We start from the raw sequence: 23,830 nt of genomic DNA, 5'->3' as shown, positions 1-23,830 counted from the left end.
ATTGTTAGAAAAATAACTAAGTGTTTAGTATTAATTAATTCATATTAATCAATACCAAGCGAACCCAAATTAACAAATAAAATAAATCTGGAAATAACTGATTTGGAGAGTAAAGGTGATACGTAACTGAAGTATTATATGTAGCGGGAACTTGAATGTAACTTTGTTGAAGCTTTGAGTTGTCGATTTTAGATCCAGAAACCACGACAATGAAGAGGTCGAAATAGAAATAGAATGTTGCGTACCCGAGGCACGTGATATACACATTGAACTAAAGAAAAATACTGCCCTTTCCTAATGCTATTAGGTTGATTGTGATTTTCCGCCCATGGTTCAATAGGTTACCTCAGTTACTTACACAATAACAAAGATCTAAAACTTTCAGGAAATACTCCAGATATGTAAAGAAAAATAGAAAATTAAGTGAAAAATAGCAGTAGAGACTTTATTGTGTGTGTTCTAGTTGAACCAAAAAAACTCTACTTACAGATGAGTCGCACTAAAATAAGGGATTGAACAAGGGCGACACATGTAAAGCACGTTACAAACTTCCCTAAGATAAGAACTTGTGCCCAAGTAGTTACATAGCAAACTACTATCTCTTTGAACGAATCAACAAGGGTAAAATAGGAAAATGAAGCTCAAATAAATTTTGTATAAAAAGAAAATTTTGAGAAGCCCACAACCTTGGTCTCAAAGAGCCCAATTGGCCCCATGATGAGGTTTGTGACCAACTCGGCTTGGTGTGGCGTGTGTGTGGCAATTTGAGGATATTTTTAAGTGCTTCTAACTAAGTTAGAGTACATTAGAGTATGTTAGAAGGTTCCTAACCTTAATTTTATCTGATATGGGACTATTCAAAAGAAAAACACTTTTACCTTCTTTAAAAAATAAGGTCAAAAAGAGGAAAAGGTAAAAAAGTAGATTCAACAATCAAACATTTACAATAACTCTTTAAATGATTTTTCACCCAAAAGAAGAAATTTCATTCACACACAATAACAGAAAACACTTTGTTAAGATATTAGTAAATATTTTATTAAACATAAAATATATAATATATTTTTGTAGAAACTTAGTATTTGTACAAGTAAAAATCATGTACATCAGAAATTTGAGCAATTTTGTTCCAAAAACAAAAAATTGAGCGTTACTTGCTTTTTAATAATCAACTTCCTAACAAGATACTATACAAACTTTGGCCCTTCGCAGAAAGATTAACTTGACTTGTTTCGGCCCTGACGGAACGGAATATAAATGAGTAGGCAAGGGAAGTGCGCGCTAGCGCACTACGGTGCGTTCTTTTCAGCCTACGTTTGCTGGAGAAGCAAGGACTCTTCTCGCTCTTGAATGATAGTAGGTAGGCAAGAAGAAAATAGGGACTTTTTATTGGCGTTTAGAAAAACCACCCTTGAAACCAATACAGATTTACTTTATATATATATATATATGGGAAGGGATCAACATCCAAAATCCTAGCCAACATTCTAGACAAAGTTTTGTCTTATATGGCTAAAAAGTTTTGAAATGGAATGACTTTTTGTGAGGATGATCTGTATAGTTCGTAGATCATCCTCACAAAAAATCAACAAATTCTAAAACTTCTAACCCTATGAAAAGTGGTTACTAACTAACGGTAAAAATTGATTGTTCACGACTCTACATCTTATAAACTAGGGTTAGAAATTTCAAAATTTTCTAATTTTTTGTAAGGATGATTTTCTCATCCTAGAGATCATCCTTATAAAAAAATCAGCCCATTCCAAATTTTTAACCCATATAAGACAAAATGCTTTTTCTAGAATGTTGTCTAGGATTTTGTCAAAAGAACGCTACCTTATATATCTATATATATATATATATATATATATATATATATAAATTTTAATGTAATTTCAGCTACGTTCGAATTGACATTAATAGCCAAGCGAACAAACTACTGCGACGCGAGATTGACATCTCTTCTTCTTCATCTTTAGAAAGTCAATTAGTTAATAGGCAAAGGAGGAAACATGTTCTCTCCTTCCATTTTTCTTTTATTTTCTTAATGAAATTTGTCCATGACAAAATGTCAAAGAGCATGTCTCCTAATAATATTAATAACATAAAGAAGATGAAAATGCACGTCCTTATAGAAAATCAAAACATGTCTAAATAATTCATGGATGGATAATCTAACAAAGATTATACAGATATGATAAAGCATCATCAACATTGTGAGATTTTTCATGGGAAAGGAATGATGAGCGTCAAAAAACGCCTATTCTGCAATAAATGAGTGATTTTAATTGAAGAATTCAGATGAGGATAAATCTAAGGTCTAGGTGCAGCAATAAAATAAAAAAAACATAGATCTTTTTTAATGAAAAGGAGAAGAAAAATAAAAATAAAAAGACAAAGATCGAGACCGAGAGAACATAATTAGAGAATCACACTTGCTTTATTCACTTTGACAGAAATCTTTCAAGAATCAAAGTCATACATGATTTTAATGGCAATTGTAGCCTAAAAATCATTGCAAACCAAAATTCATTAAAGAAACCATAGTGAGAAGGACTCATAGGTAGCATTAATGTGTAGTCTTTTTTCATTCTCACTTGATGAAGTAGGTCTATTGGCAATGATGAATCTAATTTTGAGGGACGGTGCAGAAGTTTGAAAACAATCAAACGATATCAAAAATCAATAGAATAATAGAGTTAAAAAGAAAAAGAAAAAAAGAAGAAGAATAATTTGGGCACAAACTATAGTTACACCAATTTATCAAGAGTATTTTAAAAAGCCATTCACATTATTTTAACGAAACTTTGCTTTTTGAGAAAGTATTTGCATGAAACAAGAAAGTCTTTTCGATTCGCTTCAATGATTTTATTGTTTCGTTATTTAAAAAGCTCCATAAATGTTTTTCCGTGGAAATTTAAAATGTCAATCTTGTTGAAAGGACAAAAAATATTTGCTTACGAAAAATTCAATCCAAGATTTCAAATAATCCTGGATTAACCAATCACATGAATCCAAGTGTATTGAGGGCACCCCAAATTTACAAAACTACCATCGTTAGACTTCGCAGTGGGAGTGCAACTTGTTTTGGTTTGGTTCGATATGTGGCCAAATTGGAATCAAACCAACATAGGTCGGTTCTACTAAATAAGAACCATCTCAAATCAAACTAAAGTCGGTTTGGTTGGATTCGATCCTATAGATTGGCAATATTCTATAAATTTTTTTTTTGAAGTAATATATTTTTAATTGAAAAAAAAAAACTAATATGTAATGAACATAAATTTTCATATGATAAATTATTAGCATATCCATAAAAAAGGTCATTAATTTAGAGAGTTGCTATTGACACCCCAATTTTTACTTAGTAGAGTCCAATTAAAAATAAAGAAAGTAAGTGAATGAATGGAAATAAGTAAAAGTTGGGATGCCAATAGAAGCTCTCTCGTTTTTTTTGCTAGATTCTTTTATATTATTAATTTAGGATTTTATAGGAACCTAATCATAATTGTTTGGACGGGTGCTATAAGGTTGCGATTATAATTTGAACCTAAGCTTGATAATATTTGAAGAGTGTGTTTTATCCTTTAATTGGGTGTGAGAAATAAATTGTGAAATTGGGGTGTAATAAGTAAAAGATGGGATGCCAATAGTAACTATCTTAATTTATTCTTAGAAAAAGAGTCATTAATCTATGCTTAACTTTTAGAATAATTTATAATAAATTAATGTTTATTTATTTATTACACGACAATTCCATTTTACACAAGTCTTAACCTAAAATCGAATCAAATTGATTGATTCTCTAATTTTTTAATCCAAAATCAACCACAACTTATTTTAAATCGAACCGGATCAATCTGAAGAGAATTGAAACGAATTAACTCAAAGTTATCGATTTAGTTTGGTTCTCAATTAGAGTTCCATTTTATACAAGTCTTGACCTAAAATCGAATCGAATTGATTGATTCTCAATTTTTTTAATTCAAAATCAATCACAACTTATTTTAAATCGAATCAAATTAGTGTAAAAGAGAATTGAATCGAATTAACCCAGAGTTATCGATTTAGTTTGATTCTTGATTTGGTAGACAAACGCGCTCCATTACTATTTTCATATGCCACCTAACAGCACTTTTGATAATTATTTTTAGACTTTCGCCCAATGTATCATACGTGGTGATTTAAGAGGATTTTATGAATTTTAATATGTTTTTTTTACTTACTCATCCTCGTTTTGTAGGAAAGCGAAACACACTACCTACCAACGCTAATTATTTTTCTTTGACTTTCCTGTCCATAGGTACTTCTCGAAGAAAATTCCAAGATAGTCAAAGGAAACAACATCTAACACTCCATATTTTTGCACCACTTGTTGCGTTGTGTGATTCTTGTGCTGTAGGATGACTTTGACGTACCGTCCATGTTCACTGAATAATATTTTAGATATTCCTCTCCATGTTTTTGAACTGTTGACATATTCCTTGATTTTGGTCTTCTCTTATAGACTAATGGAATATGACCTAAATACCTTGTATCTTCAACCTCTAGCCATTAAAAAAAAAAAAAAAAAAAAAATGTATTCAACATCTTTTTCAATTTCACACTAAATCATAAATTATTTTTTTACTCAAAATTCCAATTTCTTCTTGAAAAATCCTATATGTTCTTGTGATTTGAACATTTCATCTAACTTGATATTTTTTTCTTCATTTTCAATCATCAGGAAAAAAAAAAAATAACTTAGATTTTCTTTCAAAAAAATCTGTCATGTTCAAATTGATCACCTCAGTCTGTACTCATTTACACAAAATCATAGATCTTTTTACCTCATGTATCATGAAGATTCTTGATGTTTCTACCCAAAATGTGTATAATTCTACTCCGAAAATCCTATTTTGCTTCGGGTCTTCTCTTATAAATTAATTAATGAAGATGACCTAAGTAAACCCATCTTCAATCTTTGGCTACAAATTGAAGGCAAGAGCATTTGAGTCGTTATTCATTAGTTACTCATACTAGACCATAGTCAAGGGGCATCTCATCAATTTGAAAACATAAAGGGTATCTAAAAAAATGGGGTTATAATTGTCCATCCGACAAACGTCTCGATGCACGGTAATATTACTCAAGAACTTTACACGTGTCCAGTACAGCTGGGTTCCCATATCTACAGCCGTTTATTTTTCCGAGAGCAATGGTTTCGATTTCTCCAAGTCTTAAAATTGTTCGACCTTTAAAGGCATGGGAATTGGGAAGTCCGATTACTCCATTTTTAGTTGCGTTAGAGGTTCAGAAAACTCCGAATAAAGGAAGGAATTTACCTTGCGATCGAAGAAAAAGGGGAATAGTGAAAGCTAGGGTTTCTCGGGGAGTTGTCCTCGAGATTTACTTGTTATGAGAGAGAATCAGAATCTAGGGTTTAATTGTTGTTGTTCTCTTCGATCTGATCAGATTGGTGTTCTTCTTCAATCTCCCTTCGTTGATTTTCTAGGGTTTTTGCAAGATGATTCTTTCACTGCAGAACGATGCGCGCCTGCTTCAGCAACAGCAGCAGCAGCAACAGCTTCAACATCAACAACAGCAGCTCCAACTGTCGGGATCTTCTGGATTTTCTAGGGTTACGTTCGATGCGGATCGTGAAGATTCGTTTGTTTTACAATCGGATTCTTCATTGAGTCTCAGACCATCGCAGGCGTCGGAGTCTCATGAAGGTTTTTATTTTATTGTTTTACGATTTCGATCAATGTTTCGTTTAGGGTTTGGAATTTGTTTGTTTGGAGTTTGGACAGTTGTGAATCTTATAATCAAATTCAAAAATTGTCTCTGTTGAAAACGAATTTCAATTTATTTATGTATTTTTAAATTGGGTTTTCGTATCAATTCTTGCATATTTGAAAGTTAACATAGACATGCCTATTGGGACATCTGTGTGTTGGTGTCGGATCTAATTTTCCAAGCATAGGGAGAGAATAGTATATGAAAACATGGGAACTTGATCTCAGAGTCGCAATTTTTTTCATGAGAACTGCATTATAAGTGGCATTGTGACCTCCTCTTAGATCAGAGTTCAGCTCTCAAAAGTCTTTTCTTTTACTATAATATGATGTCAGACAACTTGCTTGCTTAGATGTTTATTACAATCCATTGGTGCAGTTGGATTGGAGTCTTGAACACCATAGAAACCACACCTTAATCAAAATCAGTGATCGATCTTCTGCCAACAATTTTAGGTTGTAACATTAGGTTAATGATTTTGTTTGGTATTGGTATCCTAGCTTCTCAAGGAGGGGTTTGTACTTTTTTGAATAGTTGATTTCTCCTAAAGCCCATTTTAAAAATTCTTATTTATTGCTTTTGTGTTAATCAAAGTTTTCAATGTAGAAAACTTTTTCCCATTGCCAAGGAATAGTAAATGAAGATCATGATATGTGATGCTACTTTTCACTTCATAAAATACATTGTGATAGACATTTTTTTCCACTTGATAAATACAGAAATATATCCCTTCTTCTTTGGATTACCTCTCACTTACTGTAGTTTGACCTACTTGGTCTAGAGGCAGAGGTACCTACTCCCTACGTACCCTTTAGATTACTGCATTGTAGTTCCAAAAGTTTAAACATCATTGTAATTTATTACAATTAACATAGCTCATTGTAAAATAAAACCTCATAAATATGAAAAAAATGACCTATATAGTTGATGAATATACTAGAGCTTGCCCTTGTGGGCAGCCTCTTTGGGGTTAAGGAGCGGGTAAAAGAGTAAAAAATAATAAAGTTGGAGGGGTATTCAAAAAAAATCTTTGGGGTTAAGGGGGTAAAAGTAATAAAGTTAGAGAGGTATTATTAAGAAAGGGGGGAGAAGAGGAAAGGCAATAAATTTGGAGGGTTAGTGTATTGGAAAAATGGTAGAAGAAGAGAGAATAAAGTTAGGGGTTTTTAGGGAAGAGGAAGAAGAGAAAAGGTAAAACATTTCCTCAAGATACATTGTTTATGGGGTATAAATCTTGAGACAAAGAGTGTGGGACCCATCGTTGTTTTTTATAATTTATATCCAGTCAGAAGGCCATAGGCCATATGAGCAATCTGTTAGATACAAAATGAACATTATCAGTAATCATTTTGGAGATGGTTAAGTAAATTAACTTCATGCTATGATGAAGTTAATGATTGCCTCCTGTATGGAAACAATGGAGAAAGCTCTAGACAAATCAATAAGAATATCCCAACAATTCGAGGTCGGAAACAAATCCTATCACTCTCTTCAATTTTTTCTAGAGCTGTGTTTTCTGTTGCTGCAAGTGTAATCATTTCTGCTTTCACTGCCTCAATTTATCCTCTTTTGGGATTTCACTTATGTATTTTAGAACCTTCAACTTGTTGTTGCTTCCCAGTAGGGCAATTATAGGCATTTGTTGCATGTGACCAATTTTGGATCATTTATTGGGGCTGCTACATTTTTACGAATCCGTTCATTTCTAATTTTATCTTTTTTAGTTTTTTTGCACTCATTCATCTTAGCATCCTCACCTTTGCTTAGCTCAATCATAGTCACCAAGTCGGGGTTCAGGAATAAGTCGCCAAGGGAAAAAGTCGAAAAAGCGAAAAAATCGAAATAGGGTTAAGATAATATATATTTTTTCTACTAAATGATGTTATCATTTATATCATCAAATCCTATTTTAAAGTTAAGAATAAATCATCTTTGAAAATACCCTTTTAAAATAGCTTGCGCTGCAAAAAAAAAATCACATTTTTTTGTCTTTAGATCACAAATTTTTCAAAAAGTCGTGATTTAATCGCTAGTCTTTAAAACCGCGACTTAAAACACGTTTTTTTTGAAAAAGTTGGTGACTTTGGTGACTATGAGCTCAATCTATTGCCATATTACTTCTTGATTGCCCAAAAATTCAGTGTCATTGAGTAGCTAGTCTTAATGCTGCCTTATAAAAACACTAAGACCAACATTCTTTGATATATAGGTGTCGTCCCTACAATAAATAAAATTAAAAGTTCCTAGAGTGACTCAAGGTGGAAGATAGGGTTGGGGGGCATGCCTTGGAGAGAAATTAAGGATGTTTTTCAATATACCTCGATTTAAGAGCGGGACACACTTGGGAATTATTACCTTGCGCGATAAGTTGGAGCATTTGGAAGCAAAGGAACCGCCGTGTGTTTGATGATAAAGAAAAGGTCTTGCAAGATGTGGTCGTGGTGATTCTAGCCTTGTTGTTCTTTTGGTGTAAAAGGTTTAAATAGTTTAGGGGTATTTTTTTTGAGGATTTCCTTGTAAGGTGGGAGAGGGTTTGTAATCTAGATACGGGGTAGTCTTTTGTGATGTTGTTTGCGGTGGTATCCGCTTTTTGGTAGGTTTGTTTTCCTTGTGGCTTTCGGTTGGTATCCTCGACCTCCATTCTTTTTGATCAAATCATCTTTACCTATAAAAAAAAACAGAGCAGGACACAAATGTGAGGTTTAAGTGTGCAAACTTTTCTTTTCAAAACGGTGAAAAGGATGATAACTTTTTAAAGGATTTTCAGTTCATTTATCATGTCAATGCTTAGCAAAGTTATATGATCTGCCACTGTACTTATCAAACAGGGGGAAATGTCACCCTGGTTCTTCATTAATCATGTTGTGACTGGTGTCTTTGTATCTGTAGTCATGGTATGACAGAAAACAAAAATCTAAGTCCAGATAATGCTATGTTTATATATATATATTTCATTTTGTGGTGGATGGGTCATCATGTTTGGTTCCACCACCCATTACCTTGTAATAGTTTGTGAGATGATGCATCCTTTTAGCATCAATTAGACTTCTTTGTATGACATAAATGATGCTTACAATTAGATGGATCAGATTTGTTGAATGGCTGTGGGCAAAGTACTGCTGTCTTCTTGGGCAAATAGATTGGTCAACATGTAACTTTAGGCTTTTCAGAGTTCTTAGTGCTTTTGATGGTTTCTTAAGTAAGGTTGATTTAATAAATACCAACTTCTAAAACTCCTTAGCTGAAAGGCAGTTCTTTTCTATGCTGTAGTTAATGAAGATATGCTATTGGCCCTTGCACATCAGAAATACAAGGCTGGAAACTATAAACAGGCACTAGAGCACAGCAGTGCTGTATATGAGAGAAACCCACGGCGCACTGATAATCTTCTCCTTCTGGGTGCAATTCACTATCAGGTTGATTTTTTAGTGGTTTTGTTGTACTCTTAGAAGTTAGAACTATGTTAGTTCTTCCGATTTGATCATTATAAATTTCTTTTATCGTCCTTTTTTGCTGATCAGCTCTCTCGTAGATCTCTATGATACATTTTTGTGTTATCTTCTCCTATTTTGCTTATTCCACTACATTGGCGACTGGCTGATTTTTAGTTTTTCCATTCTGATTTAAGTTGGTCTAACATTTAATATGCTACCTACTTGCAATGCTTCTCCAGTTGCACGATTTTGATATGTGCATTGCAAAGAATGAAGAAGCTCTTCGAATTGAACCTCATTTCGCTGAGTGTTATGGAAACATGGCAAATGCTTGGAAGGTAAAAACTACTGCAGTTGTTATATTAGGATCTATGAACGATGTAGTCCCTGAAGCGGTTAACCTTTCTAGGTTCTAATGGGGTTCACTTGTTGTTTTTCCCGATACAGGAGAAAGGCAATATTGATCTTGCAATCCGCTATTATTTGGTTGCTATTGAGGTTAGTATGTTTATATGAGAAGGAAATCGATTTATTTATTTATTTGTTGATTGGTCAATATGTAATCACTCTTACTATTAAATATTTTAAGGGAAAGTCTTTTGGAACTTGGAATGTTCTTCTAGTAATTTTTTTCTTGTTGCATATGTAACGCCAAATTAGAGTATTAGACAATTTTGAATTCAGGATATGTAATATTTTTGGGAGTTGGCTGCTTGCGGGATTATGCCAAAGCCTAAAGATAATTGGAATGGGAAGTCAGAATTATTTGGAAGAGTACCTGAATAAGCACGTGGTGCCAAGATACATAACAAGCATTCTAGTTTTTCAATTTTCTTAGTAATTGTTCTACGTATTCATCAGTGCATCTGGTTCATCTGTTTTGGTTTGATTGTTCTATGTTCATGGTTTACTCTAGGCTAACAGCTCATGACTGGCATTTATGAATTAACTTAGTCTTAGAGACCGGCTTACCTGGTTCTTTCCAAAATTTCTGTTTGTGATCTTTCAATTGTACAAGATTACATGTGAAGTATATCATTGGTTGGTCATAATTAGGCACATTATATTTACCTCTATGTTAATGTTATGATACATGCACTGCGACTTACTCCATTAGCCAGTCCCTCCAATGTTTGCACCAATCCCTTGGTGGGCTGTAGACACCAGACAGTTTCCTAGGTAGGGCTGTCAATGGGCCTGGTTTCGACCCGATCCGGCCCGTCACAGACTGAGTTTTGTAATTTAGTTCATTTAGTTATCGGGCCAAGCTAAGCCCATTTTATTATAGGGACGGGTTTGGGTTTTGAATGTATGCCCGTTGGGCGGTCCGACCCGTTAAACTGTAGTCTTCAATTGATTTGCACACAGGGTCTTCAAGTCATCTCTGTAGCCATTACCGATCCACAAGGAAACTGATGGTTTCCTTCTCCTCTGATAATAATACCTAAGGGGTGTTGTTCTGATGTCCCATTCAGGAGGGATGGTTGTATTGGATGTGGATGTTTTCACCTTTGTAGTTCTTGATATCCTTGGACACATTATGTTTTTTGTTTTGTTTTCTATTGCTTTGATTTCATAATTTTTTTTTCTTGACAAACTAGTCATCAAAACCGAAAATGTGAGGGATGCCATGTGCCTGCTAAAATAAATCTAAGAAGATGGGGAGAACCCTTTTTCTTTCCACTCTATTTCTCTGCAAGCCATATCATATTTACATGATCTTTTTATTTTGTACTTTTTTGCAGCTTCGCCCCAATTTTTGTGATGCATGGTCAAACTTAGCTAGTGCTTACATGCGGAAAGGAAGACGTAACGAGGCAGCTCAATGTTGTCGGCAGGCTCTAGCTTTGAATCCCCGCCTGGTGAATCCTTCTTTCCTTTTATCTTTTTCTTATTGGCATCTATATTTCTGAGATGATATTGACATGGTATTATCCATAATTGGCATAGGTTGATGCTCATAGCAACCTTGGAAATCTGATGAAAGCACAAGGTTTGGTGCAAGAAGTAAGTTACAACTCAAAACACGTAGTGCAATCAATTGTTTTTCGAGTATCTTGTGCTCACTAGTCTTAGTCGAGAGCCTAGATGTTGTCTGTATGCTATTTCATACATTCACAGCTTGCATGTTAATGTGATATGACTATTCATTCTCATGAAGTGTATTGTTCATGTTTTCATTTATTTATTATTATAGTAATCACTAATCACCTCATATCAAATATCACTGTTACAGCTATCCTGGGGTTGTCTTCTTTCATCTCTAGAGTTGGTTTGCATCTCCCATATCTATTGTGGGTAAGCTAATGGGTATGGGTGCAGGTGCAGACTTTTGCTCGAATCCCAAATATAAGAATTATGAAACGCAGATGTGTACTTGAAAATGATATTTTCTAAAACAATAATTTTATTTTCTTCTAATTTTTAATGTAATTCCATGCATGTTTAACATTTTGGTATTTGAGTTATATCTGACATCCATTCCATACACACGATTCATGATGTGTCGGCATAGTACCTCATTGGTTTTTGAAGGACCTCTGTGCGGTTCTTTCCACCGAGTACCTATGGGCTAACTTTATCCCCCAAATTGTTTGATATATTCACTTAAAGGATTTCTTCTTCTGTCATTTATCCCAAAAAAAAAAAAAAGGATTTCTTTTATACTTGGATCTTTGTGCACTTTGTTTTTCTCTTTTGTTGGTGAATTTAGTGACTTGAAATAGCAGTAATATTGACTTCTCCCAGATTTGCAGTTGAATACTCCTTATTCAGGTTCACGCTGGGGTGCTGCCACATATATGTTTTGATTTGTTATTCTTGTTGTGGCTCCTACATCCCAGCCTGTCTTAATGTTTTTGCTTTTTGCAGGCATACAATTGCTATCTTGAAGCTATTCGTATTCAACCAACATTTGCTATTGCATGGTCAAATCTTGCTGGTCTATTCATGGAGGCGGGTGATCTTAATAGAGCACTTCAGTATTACAAGGTATATGATTCTTGATCCTATTTCTTTGTGCGGTCATTTCCCGCACTTTTGGCTATAATTGTTTGGTTTTTGTGCCTGTTAAGTTGCAGTTTTTGTATGAACTATTATTTTCTTTTACTTGTTTACACCTTTGATGAACTTTTGTTGGAGTGGTCCTCTATCTATATCAATTGCGATTTCTTTTAGTTCTGATGAATTGCATTTATTTTCAGGAAGCAGTTAAGCTTAAACCAACATTTGCTGATGCCTATCTAAACTTGGGAAATGTTTATAAGGTATGCTATCATGTATTCTGCCAGTAAGTTTCAGTAGGAACAAATGCCAAGACTGGTATCTGTAGAGACAGATATTTCTTTTGTGTTTTCCAGGCTTTGGGAATGTCTCAAGAGGCTATTTTGTGTTATCAGCGCGCTCTTCAGGCACGACCAGACTATGCAGTGGCTTTTGGTAAGTACTATTATGAGTTCATGTTTATTCATGCATTATAGCTAACAGACTTCCAGAACTGGTTGAGTTGCGTTTCTTTTTGACGTGTTTCGTTGTGCTTGAAAGAGTTTCTTTTTTAATCATGGTAACTCTAGACTGGTTGTGCTTGGAATTTTTTTACAGTTAAGTTTGAGTTCAGCTTGGCTTTACGGAGATGACTATTGAGTAACAAGGAGCAATATTTTCATATAATAAGCATAGTGGAAATGCATATGCTAAGATGAACGTGTTAAGGTTAAGAAGCTAGAATCAGAAATGAGTACATTCAAATGGATATAGGAATAACTTCAATAGGAGTTATTATAAAGGAAACACAATTTAGATGGTTTGCATGTGCAAAGATCGATAACAACACTAGTGAGAATTATTGTTTGTGCAAAATTCGGAGGCTATAAATGGATGATAAAGAGGCAGAAAATGGTGTCTATACATAACTCAAATTGTGAACCTCGAAGGACTGTTTGAATATTTTATTTTAATCATCAATGCTAGAGAGGTACTGAACTAGGGCTTTGCCATTGCTCGCTTCCTATCTAATAAAAAAAAGGCTACACATTTCGCATGCACTAGAGGAGAGTCTAATTGATGGGTAGCTGAAAAAGTGAGTTCCACGTTAACTAAACGTAGTCCTAATGGGTTATGTCACGTCTGCCGATGACTTCCATTGATTTACATTCCCAAACAACCCCTAAAACTCATGTGGACCTACTTCGAGTTAGATACAATCAAAATGGGTTGTGGGTCTACATGATTCAATTACGTCCCTGGACAAATAGAGGTTCAAACATGTTGAGTTTTGGGATGTCCTGAATCTAACCTTTACCTATGTTAAAAATGTATATTTTGGTCTGGGATTCAATTAGAAGGGTTGAATTATAATTAGAGCTGACACGAGCAGGTTATTAGTGGACTGATCAAACCTGTTTGTAACCCTACTTAGTGAAGATGGTTTTCTTAGACAATAAGATTTGCAGCATAACTTGCTTTTTAATTTTTGGGAACCTTATTGTGGATGGCTTTTTTGGTGGCCCCAAATTTTTTGCAACGAGGCTTCTTTTTTTTTTTAATAAAAAAATTGTTGTTGAACCTTACGGTGGATGGTTTCTTAGAGACTAGAAAGAGTTTCATATCTTAGTTTTAAGTTATGTTTTCAGTGTCTGGTCAGCTCGTGCCTCAATCACCCCGGTCCTTCCCAGTTGCTTCAATTTGCGTGGTCTAAGGTTCCTTCAAAAGAGCCTTTTTTCATCTGGTTAGTTGTGTCTGATAAATTTCTCACCTTAGACCACTTGATAAACAGAGGGTTTTTTATGCCAATTATCTGTTTATTGTGCAAGGCAAATGAAAAATCAGTGGATCATATTTTGGTTCATTGCCCTTTCACTAGCGCAGGCTCTGGTCCCATTTTCTCTCTATTTCAAATCTGTTGGGTTTTTTTTTTTTTTCCCAAGTCAACCAATTTTTTTTTCCGAAGTCAACCAAGTCTCTTTTCCAAGCTTGGCTTCAGAATTTGTTCTTGGGTAGAAAGGGATATCTTTCGGCCATTCTTCCTTTTGCCATCTGCTGGGAATCTTGTAGGGAGATGAACAGGAGAGTATTCCAAGGGGTGGAGTGTGATGGTTGTGAAAATTTTAGGGTGTTTGTTTTTTCAGTGCAAAGTAGCTCTAGAGTTCAAGGGAGTGTATTTTGAGGATTTTGATTTTAGATGAGAGTCACTATGTTCGAAGTGCTGTGTTGTTTGTATTTTGAGGATTTTGACTGCCTTTCTTAAATAAATAAATTTTTTTACTTACCAAAAAAAGTTATGTATTCAGTGATACATTTTAATAATATACTGTTGCAGGCAATCTGGCTAGTATATATTATGAGACAAATCAGCTGGATCTGGCAATTCTCCATTACAAGCAAGCCATTGCTTGTGATTCAGGATTCTTGGAGGCGTACAACAATTTGGTTGGTCCTCTATTTTAGTAGTGATGTTAATTTGATTTGACAGCCCTAGCTTTTCCCTAACGATGAAACATTGAAACTTACTTGGGATTTGTTTTGCAATGAAAAGGGTAACGCCCTGAAAGATTCTGGTAGAGTTGAAGAAGCGATCCATTGCTATCGTGTAATTTCCCTTCCCTTGTATTATAATTCCATTGATCCTTCTGCAAGTTTGCATTTGATTATTCTGACCTTATTTCTCTTGTTGTATGAAGTCATGCCTTGCGTTCCAACCTAACCACCCACAGGCCCTTACAAACCTTGGAAATATATATATGGAATGGTATACTCTCTATACATGTCCCTACATTTATTATGAATGATCTTGATGATGTTTTATAGATTTGTAAGGCTTCACTTTGATTCTGAATGTGCAGGAACATGCTTAGTGCTGCTGCTACATGTTACAAGGCAACATTGGCTGTAACAACGGGACTATCTGCTCCTTTCAGTAATTTAGCTATTATATATAAACAGCAGGTATTGGCACGCGGCTTCTCTTTTCTTTTATCATTAGTAAGAAATGCTCCGTTTTCCAACAATAATTGATTGTGTCTGGAAGCTCCTAAGGTCTATTCGTACCTAATTTTGTTTTTTTGCCATTTTTTGTTTTTGACTACAGGGAAATTTTGCTGATGCTATATCTTGCTACAACGAAGTTCTGCGCATAGATCCTTTGGCTGCTGACGTGCTTGTCAATAGGGGAAACACATTCAAGGAGATTGGTAGAGTTAGTGAGGCAATTCAGGACTACATACGAGCTGTTACTGTTCGGCCAACTATGGCTGAAGCTCATGCCAATCTGGCTTCAGCGTACAAGGACAGGTATATCGTATTGTCTGCCTTATACAAAATTTGGAAGATTACTGTCATTGAACAATCAAAAGTGTGTTCTTATGGTCATTTATGTTGCATGAATGTCATGTATTTGGATGATTTGCAGTGGGCATGTGGAGGCGGCTATAAAAAGCTATAAGCAAGCATTGATTCTACGTCCTGATTTTCCAGAAGCAACTTGTAACCTTCTTCACACCTTACAGGTATAGTGAAATGCATAATGTGATTGTTCAGTTTTTAATTTTAAAGAAAATTGTGATAAATTTTCTTTGGCTCTACTGGAAGGCATCTCCTTAGATTTATTACAATTATGGTTCAATGTCCGATTGTGTCTCAAAATGTCAAGGTCAAGACATCTAGGTTTGGCTTGCCATTGCATTGTGCCGTCCTGGTCCTACAAGTTGCCGGATTCGCCAAACCTGTAAACAAGATTTGTAGATTCAAGTTGTATATTTAAATATTATAGAAGTAAATAAATCTTTTCCAATTAATAATAAGTTATATATTGATTCATATAAGGGGGCAGTTCATGGGACAATAATTGTGACAAGATCTATGACACTGGTTCTTGTCTTGTATGGGTTAGAAGTTTCGGAATGGGCTTATTTTTGGTATAGAGATCATCTTCACCAAAAATCAGCCCATTCCAAAATTTCTAACCCCAATTTACAAGTTTAGGAATCGTGGACTGTCAATTTTTTTGTCAACCACCTTTGATGGGGTTAGAAGTTTTGCAATGAGCTGATTTTGGTGATGAGGATCTCTATGGTGAGGAGATCATCCTTACCAAAAATCAGCTCATTCCGAAACTTCTAAACCATATAAGAAAAAAATCGTTGTCATAGATTTTATAACAATTATTGTCCCATGAACCATCCCCATTATATAATAGGATATGAGGAATTCAATAATTCACACACAGACAAGGGCATTACATGGATATAACCAATTTTTTCTCCATTCAGAAATTGTGTATGTGAATAGCTGTCCCCCAAACTTTGAAATATGGGTTTGGTGATGGTGGTGGTGGTAATGATAGGGCTTAAAACGGGTCGGATATGAGTATATCCATATCGGAGTTTTTATATGAATCCAGATCCGATCGGACCCTACTAGCTAAAATCTTATCCGATCCATTTGCTTTCACTGAACACGTATCCAGATCCGTTCCGACCGAAGTAATTAATTTGGATTGGATAATTTCGATCCATTGAAGGTTATTTCAAGGAAAATCGTTGAAGGTGGCCAAAAGGTGTCTTGTACTCATGACCTCTTCCTTTTTGGAAAGAGGTCTCAACCACTATGCCCAACACTTGTTGGTTGATGAAAGATATCTTGAAAAATATAACTTACAAAGTAATATATAATTTGATTTTAGGTGGATATAGAAATGGATCTGTATCTGACCTGTATCCCGCTCGGGGCAAGGGATATCAACCCATGTACGACCCATTGAACTGAACCAAACCAGACTAAGGTTGGTTTGGTTCAGTTAGGTTCTATGGGTTGCCAATATATTGTAGACCTCCTTGGAAACAACATATTTTTAAGAAAATGAACATTAATATATCCATGAAAAACAATCACCCATCTATCCATAAAAAAATCATTAATCTTTGTCCTAATCCCTAAAAAGTAGTAAATCATTAAGGGTTCTGTGCTTGGTTTGGTTCTATACAAGCCTTGAACTGAGTACCGAACCAAATTGACTTATTCCATTTTCTCAGCCCAGAATTGAACCACAACTTGTTCCAAACTGAACCAAACCACCCCAAAGCAATCGGTTTGGTTCGGTTCTTGGTTTGAGCAGGGTCAGGCTTTTCCTTTTGAATCCACTCTTTTGAATGCTTTTGAGTTTCAGACATTAGATATTCAGATATAGGACTGAGCTATGCATGGCATGGACACTGTAGGCATGGACACTGTACTCTTACCCGAGTGAAGTTGACCAAGTTTCCTATGCCATAGTTGAAGGATTTTAATTTTGAAATATATGTAGTTATAATTGATCAATATATATAGATAGTCATAAGATGGTAGGGAAATGATCTCAATCCAGTATACAAAGATTATGATTAACCATCCTAAATCCAATGTACTAGCTCTGGATAAACATTTTCTGTCACCGTTGAGATGGATTTTTTTGCAATTCATGCTGCCCAAATCAAGGCATTCAAGTTTCAAGGAGCCTGTCTAGACTTCACTAGTATTAGGTCATGCCAGGTCAACTAGGAAGGCCACAACTTGCACGTTTTTTAAATACCGATTTGAATTCATTTGGTGGTGATTCATATTATTTCTTGATTGTTCTTCAGTGTGTCTGCAATTGGGATGACCGGGAAAGCAAGTTTGCTGAAGTTGAGGGGATTCTAAGGAGGCAGATAAAGGTTTCCAACCATTCTGCATTTTGCCTTCTTTCTAGATTCTCGTATTAGTTTACCAATTGATTTTTGTTAGTAGAATTGATGTTGACAGCTAATTATCTTCATTTCCAGATGTCAGTCCTCCCGAGTGTGCAACCTTTTCATGCAATTGCATATCCCATTGATCCTAAGCTTGCATTGGAAATTAGGTAATGTTTATATGTTATTGAAATGTGGGATGTTACTAGGATTAAGCTGATGCTTTCTATTTATGATTTGTCTTGTTCTTGCAGTTGTAAATATGCCGCACACTGCTCTTTGATTGCATCCCGTTATGGGCTTCCTTCCTTTAGTCACCCCTCTCCAATACCTATAAAAAGTGATGGTAGAAATGGGCGACTAAGAGTCGGGTAAGCATGGACATCCAAATTCTACCCATTCTTGCCTTACAGTTTTCCTTTCTTCTTATGGGTTCTGTATTTTGGGCGGAGGGGGTTGCTGGGGCATATCTTTTCATTATCTCAATAGAAAAATTTATGTGGTCTGTCCAGATATGTGAGCAGTGACTTTGGTAATCACCCTCTATCACATCTTATGGGATCAGTATTTGGCATGCACAACAGAGAAAATGTTGAGGTTTGTGAATCCAGAATCACCTATTTCATTTTAATTAATATATTTATCTTACTCTCTTTTCGAAGGGTAATTTTCAAATTGTGTATGCAGGTGTTCTGTTATGCCTTAAGTCAGAATGACGGCACTGAATGGAGACAGCGTATCCTGTCTGAAGCTGAGCACTTTGTGGATGTCTCAGCTATGTCATCTGATGTGATCGCCAGACTGATTAATGAGGATAATATACAGATCTTAGTCAATCTCAATGGATATACCAAGGTATCTTCTTGATTTATTGCTCTTCCTATTATTCTGCCCGGTTTTTGAAATGATGATCAATGCTGTTTTTTTTTTGGCAAAACTTTTGAGCCATTAATCTGGCACCTTGGTGAGGTAGTAAAGGCTGCATGGTAGTTCCATAGATCTTGGATCAACAACCCCTTTACATTTAAAACCTGTTAAAAATAAATTTTCTGATCCAAAAAGTATATTCTGTTACTCATTTTGCAATGTTTATACCTGAGTTTGTGACCTTTTCCCTAATTCTGCAGGGTGCGCGGAATGAGATATTTGCAATGCAGCCAGCACCCATTCAGGTTTCGTACATGGGATTCCCTGGAACAACAGGAGCAACTTACATAGATTATTTGGTCACTGATGAGGTGAGTAGCAACATCTTTTTCCTTCTCAATCTTTCGGAAAGCATCTGATTTTATGTTTGGCCTAATACTTGGCTTCTTTGGCTGCAGTTTGTTTCACCTACATGCTACTCACATATTTACTCTGAGAAGCTTGTCCATCTTCCTCATTGCTACTTTGTAAATGATTATAAACAGGTGAGTGTTTCTTAATATTGAAATGTACTATGTTGCTTAGAATTCCTTCCACAATGTCACTAATCATTATATCATTATTTATCTATGTAAGAATCCTATGATCTATAATTTGAATCGTATTATTCATTAAAATAGTGTTAAGAATCTTCAAACTTAATCTGTTTAGAAAAGATTCCGAGGATTCTGTGCAAGTTTACTATCTAAAAGTGACTACTGAGTTCAAGAGGTGCCATGTGTTTACAGTTGGAAAGGGTGATAGAGTTTGTCTCAGGGAGGATGTGGTGTGTTAGATTGCCCTGGAAGGCTGGTGATCGATCCCTTTGTGTTTGCTCTGATTTTTAGATAATGTTGAGTGTTGTATTATCCGCCTCCGCTCCCGGGTGTCACATGCTCATGTGTCATGCCCTAGTTCAACCCGTGACCCTCTTATATTCATAGTTGCGTCATGATTTGTTAACATGGTATTAGAGTGCTAGGTTCGTACAAGTCACAGGTTCGAGTCTCTTCGAGGGAATTTTCCACCCTTATGGGTGTGGAAGTCCGAGTGTTGTGTTATCCGCCTCCGCTCCCAGGTGTCACGTGCTCACGTATTGTGCCCCAATTCGACCCATGACCCTCTTAGATTCATATTTGCGTCTTCCCCATCAGATTGGTCTTTTGGGGTAAATGGTAGTCAACATAGTATCATAGTGGGCCATGCTCTGATACCATGGTAAGGGGGCATCTTTTTTGGTGTTGCTGGGCCATGCTTGACGAGCATGGTCTCTCATGGAGTATGTGTTTCATAAGAAACTTGAATAATAGGGAGTTGGGGTTTCTCTCATTATTTTTTTAGCCCTCCAAAAAGAATATGGGGCATATTTTCTGGGTAATTAATTCAATTACTCTTGTGTCTGCATTTTTTCCCTCTAAACTTTAAATGCAAACAAAAAGAAAACTAGTGGGGTTTTTTTTCTTTCTATTAAATAACATGACACCATCTAACGTCAATGACTAAATATGCATGCACATGATAGCAAATTCTAAAGATTGGTAATTGTGTTTGTATATTGATAATTAAAACTTAATTTCAAGGTTGAAGGGAGTTGCTGGGCTATTTATATTTTTAAATTTTAATTATGTTGATGCAATTCTTATTTTAATAACTCAGTTATTAATAATCTATTTGATTCTCACTTACCAATTATATGAATCCTTCTCCATTGTGATTTTACATCCAAATTTGATTCAACATCTAAACTCTATTCTCAGAAAAATCGTGATGTACTGGATCCAATTTGCCGTCACAAGCGTTCAGACTATGGATTACCTGAAGACAAATTCATATTTGCATGCTTCAATCAGCTATACAAGATGGATCCTGAAATCTTCAACACTTGGTAATCTCAACCTCAACTCAAATATAACTTGTTATATGAGGATCATGGCATTTACATGTCTCACCAGTGTTGTCAATGTGCAATCCCTCTCAGGTGCAATATTCTTAAGCGTGTCCCCAATAGCGCACTTTGGCTTCTCAGGTTCCCAGCTGCAGGCGAGACGAGACTTCGTGCATGTATGTATATTATCTGTAATAATATTTTCTGTTATAATCAAGCTAGTTGTAGACCCCAATTATATATTATAGTATTCACGAACAATATTTACAATGGATGCAATGATTCATTTCATCTCACCAATTGGTTCTGGCATGTCCAGATGCTGCTGCGAATGGGGTGCAGCCCGACCAAATTATTTTCACTGATGTTGCCATGAAAAATGAACACATAAGACGTAGTGCTTTAGCAGATCTATTCCTTGACACGTAAGTTTACTGTTAGCATTTATTAGGGTTTCCTTATTTCTGTTTCATATCTAACAAAGGCAATTAGATTATTTTTTTTCTCCCTGTTTTCTGTGAGTAGGCCATTATGCAATGCCCACACAACTGGCACAGATGTGCTATGGGCTGGTTTGCCAATGGTAACACTGCCACTCGAAAAGATGGCGACCAGAGTGGCAGGTTCACTTTGTCTGGCTACTGGAGTTGGCGAGGAAATGATAGTTAGCAGGTAATGAATCTTGTGGTTTTGTGATTTCTCTTGATGGTCGTTCTGTGCTCATCATGGGTTGGTGGAAATCACTCCACACTTCTTAGTGCTCAGGCACGAGGTGTGGCAGCACAGAATCTCAAATTAGGATTGTCAGTGGATCGGATCAGACCCGAAATCTGATCTGATAACATCAGGTCTGGATCAATGTTTTGGATTCCGACAAGATCCCCATCCAATAATATGTTAGAAAGTACATAATTATATTTTATATTTGTTGAGATATATAAAGTTCATTTAGATTTTGTATATAATATCGGTTTTAGCCCGATCCGATCTTTATTGGATTAATACCAAGTCGGCCACTATCCAATCCATTGACAGCCTATATCAAACACCATGAGTGTGTGGTGCCCACCAGGTACACCTTTTAATTCACCTATTATTCACATGTTCTTGGATTATTCCACTCACAACAAAGATCTGATTATTCATCATCTGTTTGCTTTGCCTTTGCCCCCTTGTGTGCCCAAAAGTATGAAAGAATATGAGGAGAAGGCAGTGTCATTGGCAGAGAATCGTCCAAAGCTCCAGGCTCTGACTAATAAACTCAAGGCAGTTCGTTTAACCTGCCCATTGTTTGATACTTCACGTTGGGTAAGTTAATTTGCAGTCACAAATTTCTCTCTGAAATAAAAAAAAAAAAGGAAGAAAAATACTCTTGATGAATTCTCCTAATTAGAGAACAGCTGATCACCCACCCCACAAATCTTGAGAACAAGATTGAGTTTTTAGGGACGTTGATTCTGGGTCATTGGGAAGAAACCAAAAAAACATTATTTGTATAATATCCGAAAAATTTGTCAAAAAAAATAATATCCGAAATTTTTTTTGGATTTATCCAAATTAAACTAATTGGTGAATCCAAACTTGGTTAACATGATTCAAAGCAATGCTGGTGAAAAGTCACTGGCCCATCACATCATATTTTGTCTAATTGGTTTTGTTTTCTTGTACAAAATTTTTTCAGGTTAGGAATCTGGAGAGATCATATTTCAAGATGTGGAATATATATTGCTCAGGCAGACATCCACAGCCCTTCAAGGTAATAGAGAATGATGTTGAGTTCCCATACGACAGATAGAGAAAAAAGAAAAAAAAAAAGGTAAAAAAGTATTGATTGTGTAAATTAAGCAATTGGGCGAAATATAAATAGATGATTCTGGGAAATTTGGGATTGGTTGGTTTGTCCAAATGATGCAACTGAGACGTATTTGCATGTAAGGCAGTGTGGATGGATGGATGGATTGATGATACTTTATCTGGATTGCCCCCCTTTTCCCCAATTTACTTAATGATAATGCATCTCTTGGAGCCCTTCTTGGTCAAATGTGAGAATTATGGTTTGTGCCCCCCTTTCCCCCTTCTTGAACTATGGATGCTTTTCAAAATCATGGGTAGTGTTTTTAACTCAGTTTTTAGTACTGGTAAACTTTTGGTGATTATATGGATGATGTTTTTGGGTTTCTTCCAAAAAAAAAAAAACAATATACTAACCACCCTGAATCCCCTATCCATTTTATGAGGTTTGATTTGAAGTGTTTGAAAAGAGAGAGTAGGTCACTGTGAGAGTTTGCAGCTCTATGGGAGTTGCTAAGAAATGACAACTCTTTTAACATCCTTTTTAGTGGGTATTTCATCCCTCATCCAATGAGGTGAGTGGAGCAAATTATATTGCAACAAGCTCAATAATGTTGCGAACTCCACTCCACGGGAGCAAACACACACTCTTTTAGTCTCATCATCAAACCCATAATGAGGAAGATTATTGAATCCAGGAATCAATCTGCTCCCTCAACTCTTTTATCTCATTCTTGGGTTTGATGGAGAAAATTATGTATGATGTGGGAATGAAGATAAAGAGAGGTGGTGGTGGTAAAGAGACGGTGTATAAAGAATATGGTGGGTGACGATGATGTGGAGGAGGTGGTGGTTGGAGATGAGGAGGGTATGTTATTATCAAAGGAGAGGAGAATATGATGATGACGACGACGACGACGATGAATCCATCTATAAAAGATTTGAAAACCATTACAAAAAGATTTTGGGAACTTATTTAGTTATTATATATATATATATATATATATATATATATATATATATATATATATATATATAGAGGAGAATTTGATTGGCTCCATCTAAAAAACTTGAAAGACTACTACTGAGATGAATATGAGTTTAATTTCCATTTTAATTCATTTTTTGTTTTGTTTCAACTTGTGTAAGATAAAGTGCAACGGTTAGAGATGATAATGGTTTGTTGGGAATAAAGCCAAGAGCTCTTACCTCATGAGATCCCTTTTTATTTTATTTTAATATTAATACACGATCCTAATAACAAATCATAAACCAACAACACAGGATGATGACACTGCAATACAATTTGAGGTAAAGTTAGTTGAATGAGAAGT

The 23,830-nt window shown here is 35.5% G+C and overlaps 1 protein-coding gene across 1 annotated transcript; it reads left to right on the top strand.

Annotated features, from left to right (window-relative positions):
* The first annotated feature begins 5,242 nt into the window (after positions 1-5,242).
* Positions 5,243-22,746, top strand: SEC (Tetratricopeptide repeat (TPR)-like superfamily protein). The gene is made up of 28 exons (XM_086451812.1): positions 5,243-5,714; positions 9,049-9,194; positions 9,452-9,550; positions 9,660-9,710; positions 10,958-11,074; positions 11,163-11,219; positions 12,084-12,203; positions 12,416-12,478; positions 12,572-12,650; positions 14,530-14,639; positions 14,746-14,799; positions 14,891-14,958; positions 15,053-15,155; positions 15,298-15,500; positions 15,619-15,715; positions 17,828-17,899; positions 18,008-18,084; positions 18,169-18,285; positions 18,427-18,511; positions 18,602-18,769; positions 19,042-19,152; positions 19,240-19,326; positions 20,578-20,705; positions 20,799-20,881; positions 21,025-21,130; positions 21,231-21,377; positions 21,893-22,013; positions 22,387-22,746. The coding sequence occupies exons 1-28, from the start codon at positions 5,507-5,509 to the stop codon at positions 22,498-22,500; spliced, it is 2,991 nt and encodes a 996-aa protein (XP_086307938.1). The 5' UTR covers positions 5,243-5,506; the 3' UTR covers positions 22,501-22,746.
* Positions 22,747-23,830: the final 1,084 nt, after the last annotated feature.

The sequence above is a fragment of the Akebia trifoliata genome, chromosome 8 (genome assembly GCF_017979445.1).
Source record: "Akebia trifoliata isolate Shusen 1 chromosome 8, ASM1797944v1, whole genome shotgun sequence".
Taxonomy (NCBI): Eukaryota; Viridiplantae; Streptophyta; class Magnoliopsida; order Ranunculales; family Lardizabalaceae; genus Akebia; species Akebia trifoliata.
The sequence above is the reverse complement of the archived record's forward strand: the minus strand, read 5'-3'. Positions and strand labels throughout refer to the sequence as shown.

Coding starts and splice junctions, on each gene's coding strand:
- SEC (XM_086451812.1), top strand. CDS start 5,507: ATGATTCTTTCACTGCAGAACGATGCGCGCCTGCTTCAGCAACAGCAG. Junction 14,800..14,890: donor AAGCGATCCATTGCTATCGT/GTAATTTCCCTT, acceptor TGTTGTATGAAG/TCATGCCTTGCGTTCCAACC. Junction 17,900..18,007: donor TTCTAAGGAGGCAGATAAAG/GTTTCCAACCAT, acceptor CTTCATTTCCAG/ATGTCAGTCCTCCCGAGTGT.